This window comes from Petromyzon marinus, unplaced genomic scaffold (genome assembly GCF_048934315.1).
Source record: "Petromyzon marinus isolate PM22_M1 ecotype Great Lakes invasive population unplaced genomic scaffold, UKy_Petmar_22M1.pri1.0 PM_Scaffold_437, whole genome shotgun sequence".
NCBI classification, from domain to species: domain Eukaryota; kingdom Metazoa; phylum Chordata; class Hyperoartia; order Petromyzontiformes; family Petromyzontidae; genus Petromyzon; species Petromyzon marinus.
This window is the reverse complement of record NW_027423432.1, coordinates 6,266-17,567: the sequence shown is the minus strand read 5'-3', so window position 1 is coordinate 17,567 and position 11,302 is coordinate 6,266. Positions and strand designations below refer to the sequence as shown.

The 11,302-nt window shown below is 45.3% G+C and overlaps 1 protein-coding gene across 2 annotated transcripts; it reads left to right on the top strand.

Annotated features, from left to right (window-relative positions):
* Nucleotides 1-110: 110 nt before the first annotated feature.
* LOC142923349 (exosome complex exonuclease RRP44-like) lies at nt 111-8,339 on the top strand. Of its 2 annotated transcripts, none has more exons than XM_076064424.1 (3): nt 111-249; nt 4,936-5,058; nt 7,049-8,339. In XM_076064424.1, the coding sequence occupies exons 1-3, from the start codon at nt 127-129 to the stop codon at nt 7,124-7,126; spliced, it is 324 nt and encodes a 107-aa protein (XP_075920539.1). In that variant the 5' UTR covers nt 111-126; the 3' UTR covers nt 7,127-8,339. The 2 variants fall into 2 exon arrangements, 1 of the variants encoding a protein (XP_075920539.1); XR_012940697.1 differs by lacking the exon at nt 111-249 and adding an exon at nt 2,758-3,074.
* Nucleotides 8,340-11,302: the final 2,963 nt, after the last annotated feature.

Here is an 11,302-nt window from a genome sequence, read left to right as displayed (position 1 = left end):
CAAGGTTTTACTGTATATGCCGCTCTCTAACAGCACTTGGCCCAGCGGTCTGTTAAGACTATACGGGGGATCTTTTTTGTCTGCGTGCAGGTGTTGATCCAGGGGCTGCAGCATTTAAACCGCGCGATGCACGACGACATCGTGTGCGTGGAGATGTTCCCCGAGGAGCGCTGGGTTGCCCCCTCCTCGCTGGTCCTGCACGATGAGGGCGTCGCAGGGGACGTTGCAGAAGAGAATGAAGAGGATGTGGTGAGTGGAGCGTCAACACTGCCGAACCAAAATCAAACCCAGACACCTGCAGTGTGCGTGTCTCTCGCCCCGTGGTCGCATGGATTTTTCTCCAGGTCCTCCGGCTTTTCCCTCCACAGTTACAATCTGACATGCACTTAGAGTATGTGGCTGCTATCAATTTCAAATGTGATAAGATACTTCACTGAACGATCATTTGTGGCCAGGTCACTTAAAAAGAGCTATAGAGCTCTCAGGGTCCTTACCTGGTAAAGTTATTTAGTTTATAGTTTTTAAATAGTTTTAATATAAATTTTGATTTAAAGCTTTCGTGACTGCAGTAATTCATATTCTTAGTTTTTTTTCGGTAAAGTCACGTTGAAGGGAAACAACAAAATAATAAAATATATAAAACAATAAAAAAAATTCTCACGACGTTTCGACCATAGCTCAAACGGTCGTCTTCAGGTGTGTTGGTTTGCATAAATTTATTTTTAAACGGCGCATTTATTTATTTATAAAAACGTTAGCGCCACGCGCAACGATTTGGCAGTTTATTTAGGACTAGCCCATCTATATTCTGAAAAGAGGAGGGGGGAGACGAAATTTTTTATAATGTATGCTGTCTGAAAGCCACTGTAAGCGTGAACAATCAATTAAGACCTGAAATGGTTTATCAAATCTTTCCAATGATTGCTAAGATAGAATCCATTTTCTCGGTTGAAATTGTCTCTGTGCTTGTATATGTGGATAGCCTCATGAACGAATCTCTCATGGAAGCCAGATGGCTTACAAAGAACCTCTGTCTTGGAAAAGTCAATGGCATGTGAGCCTACTGAATTAGAACAATGATCTGCCACGGCTGAGGTGTTGGTCTTACCGTGTTTAAGGTCTGCTTTGTGTTCACGAATGCGGTCCGAGACATGGCGTTTGGTTTCTCCAATGTAACTACTACCACAGAGGCAACTTAGTTTGTAGACACCAGGGTATTGTATGTCCGGAATCACATCTTTTACAGACGAAACCAGATCACGGATTTTATGTAATGTGTTGAAACGGACCTGGATCTTGTGTTTATTCAGGATTTTGGATATCTTTTTTGTGACCCCCGCAATGTAGGGTAAAGTGATGGTTTTGAAAGGCTCCTCAAGAGGGTTCTTCTTCATGGTTTGAGTGATAGCTTTGCGGATTGTATAGTCGGAGTAACCATTAGCCCTAAGAGCTTGGTGTACGTGCTTGAGTTCACTGCTTATGTGTTCCTGGTCGGATATGCATTGGGCTCTATGATACAGAGTCTTGATGAGAGAATTCTTCTGTGATGGATGGTGGTGGGAATCCGGTTTCAGATAAGCATCCGTATGGGTAGCTTTCCTGTAGACAGAGTGGCTCATTGAACCATCAGGTCTCTTTTTAATTAGGACATCCAAAAAAGGTATCTTGCCATCTATTTCGACTTCCATGGTAAATCTGATGGCTGGGTGTATGGAATTGATGTGGTCGAAGAATTGGTCTAGAGCAAGCCGGCCATGTGGCCAGATGACAAAAGTGTCATCCACGTACCTCTTCCATAAGGTTGGGCGCAGAGTGGCAGTCTGGATGGCGTCAGTCTCAAATTTCTCCATGAAAATGTTAGCTATAACTGGAGAAAGGGGGGAGCCCATTGGTGTGCCCTCAGTTTGTTTGTAGAAAGTTCCATTCCAAGTGAAGTATGTATTGGTTAAACAGTGTCTCACCAGGGGGGGGTACCTCAGTGTTTAGTCCTTGATGAACCAAGTCTTCAATGATTGCAATGGTGTCAGGTACAGGAACCTTGGTGAATAAGGAAACTACATCAAAACTGATAAGCAGGTCGTCTGGGGACAGGGAAATACCCTTGATTGTCGATACCAGATGAGTCGAATTTTGTACCACAGAGGTGGTCTTTCCAGTGAAAGGACGCAGGATTTCAGACAAAAAACGAGCTAGTTTGTAGGTGGGGGAGCCGATAGTAGAGACTATGGGACGAAGGGGTGTATCTACTTTATGTATTTTTGGTAAGCCGTATAATCTTGGTGGCCTGGCAGCAGAAGGTTTCAACGAAAACTGTTTAGATTGATCAATTAATGCGGTTGAATCAGAAATTATTTTGTTGGTTTGTGTGACGAGGCTGTTGGTGGGATCTCTTTTTATTTGTGTATAACTACCATCGTCGAGTAATTCTTTAATTTTGTTGTTGTATTCTATTTTATCCATGATGACAGTAGCATTGCCTTTGTCAGCTGAGAGGACTACAATATCATTCCTCTTTTTTAATTTATATAATTCAAAACGCTCATCTTTGCTGAGGTTGCTAGCTGGCATCTTAGCGTTTTTGAGGGTTGCAGCGATTTCAGATCTTGCTACGTCTGCAGCGATGTGACCCAGGCCCCTGAGAGCAACGTCTACTTGGGCAATTATATCATTAACTGGTATGTGTTTAGGTGTGACTGCAAAGTTTAGACCTTTAGCTAAAACGGATTTCAGACCATCGGAAATAGAACTGTTACTGCGATTAATTACGACTTTATTAACGTCTAACTTTTTGGTGTGTGGGTCCGGTCTTTTGTTGAAGAGGAGGTTAAATTTGGAAATCAGGTTTTCCTTACATTTGGTCGACATAGTAGCAGCTGAAGAGGCAGTCATATTGTCTACATGTTCCCAATCCGATGTGGACATTATTGCCGTCAATGATAAGTGTGATTTGTAGAGTGTCTTGTCTAACTGATCTAGTTGTGTGCGTATAAGTCTGATTTTTCAAGTACGGCTTGGAGGGGACGGTTTTCTTTGACTCTAAAGATCTCAAGCTCAACGTTACCTTCGACGAGGAGGTAGGGCATGTGTTCACTTAACTGGGAGGCATTGGCATTTCCCGAACGGCTGAATTCTGCATTTAAACCCAGGACTGGCTTAATGCACTGGGACCCAAGCCCCCTGACCATCTCTCTACGATTAGGTTTCTATCAGACACACAGACACTTGGTTTAAGGTGGAAGAACGCAGTGAGATACGAAGCTCCGTTTTTTTTGCCATTTGGCAGTGCGGACTATTACAGAGGAAGTTACACCGGTGGATACATTAGAGCCGGATGGCTCACAGGGCTATACCAAAATAAACTGAAACTGAATTAAATGATGTAAATGCGTTTCAAATATAAAACTGTCACAATTAAATTTGCTTTGGAAATAACTGCCATGACGGAGCCCGTATTGTCACGGAGAGGACATCACATTAAAAATACAGTAAAATCCTTCAGATCCGGAAGAATTATAGAGAAAATCTAATGCTTTCTGTAAACAATGAGAAACTCGAAGGGCAGAAAAGTACTTGTAGAATAAAAACAAATGAGAGAAATAGTAGTTGATGCAAAAAGTGATCTCTAGATGGCAAAAAGCACATTTGTCATCAGTGGATCCGGTCCTTTCCAGCATGCCTTGCATGCCGCATTACATTGTCACTCTGCGTGGATAATGCACACAGCCTAATTTGGACCAGAAGCTCAAAAGGGTCAACATTTGCAGCCATATTTTAGGTATGTTCTTAACTGCAATTGTGCACTCCATATAACCTAAGGGGGGTTGCATCTACTCCTTAATGATGGCCAAATAAGGCTTTAAAATTCCTTGGCTGGCCCGCACATCACGATCCCTCGGTTGGTTTGGTCATTGCAGCCATCGGCTTCTCATGCCTGATTTTCAGCTCGCGGTGAGGTGGCCCAAGCGGTATTGCATTCGCTGTGTGTTGTGGAGATTTGTGTTTCAAACTCGGTGGCCACTCCGGTTAATACTGTGGTGTGTCTTCTTTGGTTCTTTCGGTAAAGTCACGTAGAATGAGAATAAAATAATAAATTGATAAAATAAAATAGCACAATAATATTCTCACGACGTTTCGGCCACAACACAAGCGGCCTTCATCAGGTGAAGGGACGAGACTGTGTTGTGGCCGAAACGTCGTGAGAATATTATTGTGTTATTTTATTTTATCAATTTATTATTTTATTCTCATTTTACGTGACTTTACCGAAAGAACCAAAGAAGATGAATCCTTGCAGTCACGAAATCTTTAAATCGAAACTGTGGTGTGTATTAAGCGTAAAATATTTACAGGCTATCCGCTTTAACAGTGGACGTTAAAAGATCCTGTAACGTTATTCATGTGCCAGCATCATGGTCCAAGGTTGGCAAATTACATGCAAATTACTTATTTGGGGAGCACATATCAATCGTTCGCCTCCTTTTACAAAGACGTAGCAGTGACCTTGAATGCAAACGTTTTGAGAATCAGTGAGGCTTTTCTGAGTGACCCATGTAATAGTATAAATAATAACGTTGGGTTTACGTCAATCCGTGCTTGTGTGCAGGGCACTTGGCAGAGAGCAGTCAGCGGTAGTGTAGCGGTTAGCGCTCTGCGCTACGATCCCGGCGACTTGGGTTCGATTCCTTCGCACGGTCAACACCAGTGATGATTATCTGAACCGGTCCTGGGCCTCGCCTAGGTTGACTCGGAACTCAATTGAATGCCTGCTGCGGTGTGTAAACATCGCCACTGGGGAGACAAAGGCGGCCGGGCATGGCGCTGGCAACCCACCCCCTTGTGTGCCGTGCCGGCCTTCATCTGTGCTCCTCGCCAACAGCACTTGCCCCAACAGTCTGTTAAGGCTACATTGGAGATATGTCTTTGTGTTTTGTGTAGGACCCCACGCTGTGCGTGGAGGGCATCGTGCTGAACATGTTCGACCGCGTGTGCGTGCGCGTGTCGCTGGATTCGTCCAACCTGCAGCACCAGCGGATCCGCATGCACCTCGTCCGCCCGGAGGTACTCACCGTGCGGCGCGACGCGCAACCTCGGAATACCACCGATTTGTATTGTGACCATGCTGCTGTTGCTGTTTGCTGCGCCAGCAGTAGTGCACAAAAAACAAACGCTCGCCGCATCGGAACGTCAGCGGGCCGAAAATTAATGGCACAAGCCACAGCATAGCGCTTGTTGCCATGCAACCCAAACTGTGGGACCGTATAGTAAACCCATAGAGACACAGAGATACATAGGAGATACAGAGAGACCCATTATGATTCCTAGAGATTCATAGAGACTCATACAGATACATAGCAGTGCATTAAAAACAAGCTCCTGTACGATTGTGGCCATGCAACCCAAACTATGGACTACATTTTACACCACTGTAGTCTGCGCTCCTTGAATGGAGGGGGTGGCAAGATGACACAAACTCTCTCCTGAGGCTCTACCGAGGCTATCAGACCCATACATTGGCATTTAGCCCCTGAACGTAATACCCTTATAACACAGGAATAAAATATAAACTCCGGTCTTGGATGGAAAAAAATATATGTATAGCTAGCATTTTGAGCTGCAGTCTGTTGTCCTATACCTCCTGTAACTGGCAAATTGGATATAACGCGATGATGAATGTATGAAGGAACGCATTTTTTGTATAACGCGGATCCAAACTGGATATAACTCGGTTGAATGAATGGAACTACGTCGCGCGAGTAGGAATAAGCGGTCGTAACGGCTGCCTCGGCGTAGCATCACACAAGGCGGGATGCTGCTGGATGCTTCTAGATGCTACCCACGTTCCTTAGTCTTTGTTCAGCCTGTGTTACGCATCTCACGCGTTATTGCGGACTGCGCTTTACCCCATATAATATATTATTTATTATAACACGATTTTTCCAAAACGCGGTGTTCTTGAGGTACGCAACTACCGTATTATAGAACAGACTGTATATCCAAAGACTATGGGACACTATCCCTACCTATATCAGTTGTGACTGTCCGTGTGTTTAAATCCAGCTTGAAAACATCGTTATTAATTGGCTTTTCCTGGATTCTGATTGGTTATTACTGTGAGAGGAATCATTATGATTAGCTTTTATTGCATTTTGCATGCTGTGTAAAGTGTCAGTATCACTGTCATTATTGTTATTATCGGCTTTTACTTTATTTCTATTGGCTTGTATCTATACTTGAGTAGTTTTTTAATGTCCAGTGCTTTTTTGGGATATTTCGATATGCAAGGTGCTGTATAAAATAGATTTTTATTATGGCCCTAGTTCATTGCACAAGAAGGGCCATTATCTGAAACGTGACCTATTTAAATGATGAATGCGAGTTCTCAAGATACCAAGCTAAGTCAGGGTGTGGGAGCCTTGGTAGATATCAGATTTCTTAACAAAACTCCATGAGTCTGTTCTGCATGGGTTTCCTCCGGGTTCTCTGGTTTCCTCCCATATCTAAAAATAAGCATGCGTTGAAACTGGTATTAAGGTAGTTTACGTATCGCCATGGGCGGCAGGGTGGCACATTGGTAAACCCTTGTGTCTTGCAGCAAGAAAACTGGGTTTGATTCCCAACTAGAGTGTGTTACTGTGTGGAGTTGTCATCTTCTCTCCCCGTGTTCCTCAAAAGTCTTCAGACTTGGCGAAGTTTTTCAGTGTTAATAAGTGTAATGATAACGTATCACATTTGTTGGAAATACTCGCATATGTGTGTGTGAGAGCATTGGTGTAGTGGTTAGCACGCTGCGCTATGAACCCGGCAACCCAATTCCCACTCACCGCCAACACCAATGAGGATTATCTGAACTGCTGTTTTGCCTACCCAAGGTCAACTCTTTCTTAAATGAGTACCTGGTGCAGTGTGTAAACATCAGCACTGGGGAGAGGTGTTGGCCACTTACCCCCTCGTGGGCCATGCCGCCTAACAGCAGCACAGTCTGTTAAAGGCTTATTTGGGTGACTATCTTTGTTGTACGTTTGTGCCATTTGTGTGTCCGCTGTCACAGATTCCAGGCTACAACCCTGCGGAGTCCACCCCATGGGGCTCGCCTTCTCCCCGGCCTAAGAAACCCAGACAGCACTAGTGTATCGTGGATGCGGTGTCAACAAGATGTCGGAGGAGGTGCATGAGTGGGCACACACTCTGGGTTTTACATCTGCAGAGTTAATTAAGTGTACATTGTGCTCGCAAGCAGAGGTGAACAATTGAAAAAAAAAGCAGTGGCGGTTATGAGAAATGTTTCCCTGAAGTAACAGACGGTTTGCACTCTGAACTTGCAATCCAGAGTTCACCGGTTCTTCGTTCTCCTGGCGCAGCGGTTCAAATGGTAGCGCATTTTTTTTTTTTAGAATTTTTACCTTGCCAACCAGTACAATCAGCCAATTAAGGTGTATACGCGTCAAGATGTATGAAAGGTTTAGGATATCTTATGCCCCACTTCTTTGCCAGCCAAGACACTGACCCCCTTGTGATGAAGGTGATTTCACAAAAATATTGGTTACTGAATCGGTGGTGTGTATTGACTAACGCAGCAGTGTCCAACCCACAAAGCACTGTGATCCATTCTGGTATATCTCAACATGTTCCGTGATCTACCAGCAATATATGACCAACAGTTACCCGGATGGATTTAACCGACTAATAGAACACTGTAGACATGCCAAGTGCTAGTGCGATCTATTGGTTTAAAATATATATTATTAATCCATTAATTCTTAGTCGGGGATTTTGTTTTGCCATCTGCTATAACAAGAATTGCTTTATATTAGAGGTGTTTATTCCTATTTGTCCTGAGATCTACAATCAAAATCTTTTGCGATCATCCACCCATGGATCGCGATTCACATATCGGCTACCACTGATCTAACAGTTGAAAACCAGTTTAACACGTAGGCTTTCGCGACCAATATCCATAACACGGGTTTTTTGGGTTAGATCGCGTAATAAATATTTAAATGTGTCAGTAAACCCGCCACCACCCGACACAGCCAATTCGAAAGGTTTGTCACATTAACAGAACATGCCAATTCGTTACTAGTAACATCACACCGGTGTCTTGGAGAGCAAAGCCACAACATTTACAATCTGAGTACAATGTTTCACCAGTAATTACAACCAGCTTCATCAGGCGACAGCCAGATTCGTGGAGAATCCTCGTTCCTTAATGCGCATGCATAATGTGTGTTGATTAACATATAAATAACCCAATCGGAAATGGATACCCATAGTCATATGCATTCATTGATTCCCCTCCCAATTCGCGAAAGAAGTGCTCACAAGTGATGGCTGTCGCCTGATGAAGCTAGTTAGTGCTGGCGAAATGTTGTACTTAGATTGTAAATGGTGTGGCTTTGCTCTCCAACACACTGGTGGACTGTACTAGTAACGAATTGACATGTTCTGTTTACGTGACAAACCTTACTAATTGGCTGTCGGGTGGTGGTGGGTTTAACAACACATTTATATATTTAAACGATCTAACACATAAAACGTGTATTATAGTTAAAAACCTACAATTGTGCCAGGTTTGGCCTGTCGCAGTGGGCCATTAGGGTGGCCACTCGGAGGGCAAAGCTCTGGGGAATCCGAGCAAGAGCTTCGAAGTATGATTGTGCACGGTGACACCCGCAGGGGTCTCGTGATGGATGGCAAATGGAAGATTTTTTATCGCGAGAGGATTCCCTGCAAGGGATGTTAGGTTACTTATTCTTGTGAGGATGCCATTTACTGTATGAAGGGGCAGCGGTCAGCTGCATAGAACAGAGTATAAAATTCCCCGAGCTGTTGCTGTTTAAATCGTCGGTTTAACGGAGAATTTCACCTCAGGTTTTTTTACACAGCTGCCCCACCCCTCATCGGACTCTGTGCAATCACACAAGGAATGTTTTTGGAAAAATTGTCGGTGTCAGAAAATTATAAGGTTTAATCGTTTACAAATGCGCATTTCGTTACAGCTTCTCTTGTCCTTTAGACGTGCAAAGATAATTTCTGACAAAATATTGACACGTTTTCAATTTTTTTCGTAAATGGTCGTAACTTTGCTCACGTATATACAGTACTTGGGCAATAATTCTGAGCTCCTGGAGTAATGGTAAAGATTTAAGCGAGTTGATGTCTTTGCGACTTTGTGTAAATGTGTTTAACATTTTTTAGCTGAATCGTATATTTACAAGCATGTACACATGAGTTATATGCGTTTATATATAAAATTAAACCGATTTATTTTCCATGCATCTTCTGTTATTTTGGTTACTTTAAGTTACGTTTTCCACTGCTGGATGAACATCTCGCCACGTGATGTTGGATGTCAGGTTTAGTTTGACCATACTTCACCATGCTGGTCGCTGTTGGATGATAATAATGTCCACTTGCAATGCACCACTGCGCAGTATTCACTTGCCTTCGAATCGAGTCCTGCACCGCCGTTTCACATGCAAATTTGATTCTCAATCCCTGGGCCAACTTGCTCCTGATTAGCATGCAATTTGCCACATTTCGATCTCGGAGGTGATTAAATGCGCCGGCTTCCAGGCTTGTTGAGCCGCTCGGAGCCCAATTAACGAAAATTGTTGCCAAAGCAAAAGCGTGAGCTCGAATGTTTGTCCGTGTTCTTTTCAAACCACCAGTCGAACGCCGGCCTCTGCCCACTCCGACCGTGCGGAGGCCCTGGCCGTCGGGGAGGCCCTCATGGTGCCTCACGGCAAACGTGGGGCCCGGGTGGGCGCGTCGACGGTTGATCGCGTACAGGCGGTGCAATGCCCACAAATGAAACATCACACCTTGCTGATCTCGTGTCCAGGAGCATAAACGGTCATCACGCAAACTCCGGTCATCCTCGCAGCAGCAGCTCTTGGCCATCGAACAAAGACGATCACCGCTTCCTTCCGATATTAGAAGCCACGAGCTATGAACGACTCGGAGGTTCGAGCAACCACAGCCGAGTGGGAAGGCAGCAGCAGCCCAGGCGGTGAGCCAGCTCCAAAATCCCCCAAGCACTGAAGTTCTCGATTTAGTACATTGAAAAACACGACAGTAAGTGAAACAACGTAAATCGAAACCAATTTTGCCATTCACTTGAGGGGCCGTCCATAAATGACGTCACGCAATTTTTGACCTCGTCACTCGGCGTCACAAAAAGTCAGACCCCCCCCCCCTCAAATATGGCGTCACAAAGCTCTGCCCCCCCCCAAAACCATATTTCCATTTTGAAAATAAAACATGCTTCAACTATTGCCATTGTAGTGCGTGGCGCTGCACTGATGTAGGAGTGTTATAACAATTAGTGTTATAACAATTCTATACTTAAAGTTGCGCATTTTGATGTGACGTCACATTTCTCAAACCCCCCCCCCTCCCCCACGTCACACATCGTCACAAATGTCTGACCCCTGACCCCCCCCCCCCCCGAGGTGCATGACCGCGTTACCGTGTTCATTCTGTGGTGAAGGGATGAAGAAAAGGAAGAGGGAAAAGCATCCAGCGTCGCCGCACGCAGACAACGTGTATATCACAGTGGTAAAAATATAAAAATACACATATGTAGTGGGTTCCACGGAGACTGGAGACGTCTTTAGAGGCAACACGGTTTATTTGTAACTATGAACAGAACTCCCCTTAACTCCCACTATCTAGGGAGGTACAGCCTCCGGGCTAGCGTGCCCTCGCACTGATCAAACCTGGCTCTCAGCCCTCTGGCTATCTGTGCCCTAGGGGAGGCTAACTGACCCGACCCAGCCAAGGTACGGGTCCTGACCACTGGTCCGAGCTCGGCGCGGCCCTTACAAGGACGTTGGGCTCGAGGTCCCAGGGTCCTAGCTAGGGAGGCTACTCTGACCCGACCCAGCCAAGGTGCGGGTCCTGACCACTGGTCCGCGCTCGGCCCCGACCCTTATAAGGATGTCGGGTCCCAGGGTCCTAGCTAGGATGGTCTTCTGTTCTTCGGAGCACTGCCCCGAGCTGTCCCAGAGGTGCCCCTTTAATACACCTCTCGGGGGCTCTCCGCCCCCGGTGCCGCCCCCTCTCTAGAACCTTCCAGGGGACTCTGGAAGAACCCCCCAACCCCTCACCTGGGGCCTGGCTCTCTCTGTCCTTCCCCAGCTCAGGGTGGCACCCCCTATGGGCTTGTGCCCGCAACTGCAGGTAAGTATACCGACGGTATAGGATGTGCATTTATTACGCTACATCTATGCGAGAGAGGTTGTGGACAAGAGTCTGCTCTGCGGGAAGCAAGCATTGCCATACGAATGAGATGAGCTCGCGT

Bases quoted from the DNA above. Each gene is read 5' to 3' on its own strand.
- LOC142923349 (XM_076064424.1), top strand. From the start codon at position 127: ATGCACGACGACATCGTGTGCGTGGAGATGTTCCCCGAGGAGCGCTGG. The intron at 250-4,935 runs GTGAGTGGAGCG...TGTTTTGTGTAG, and splicing joins AAGAGAATGAAGAGGATGTG to GACCCCACGCTGTGCGTGGA. The intron at 5,059-7,048 runs GTACTCACCGTG...CCGCTGTCACAG, and splicing joins TGCACCTCGTCCGCCCGGAG to ATTCCAGGCTACAACCCTGC.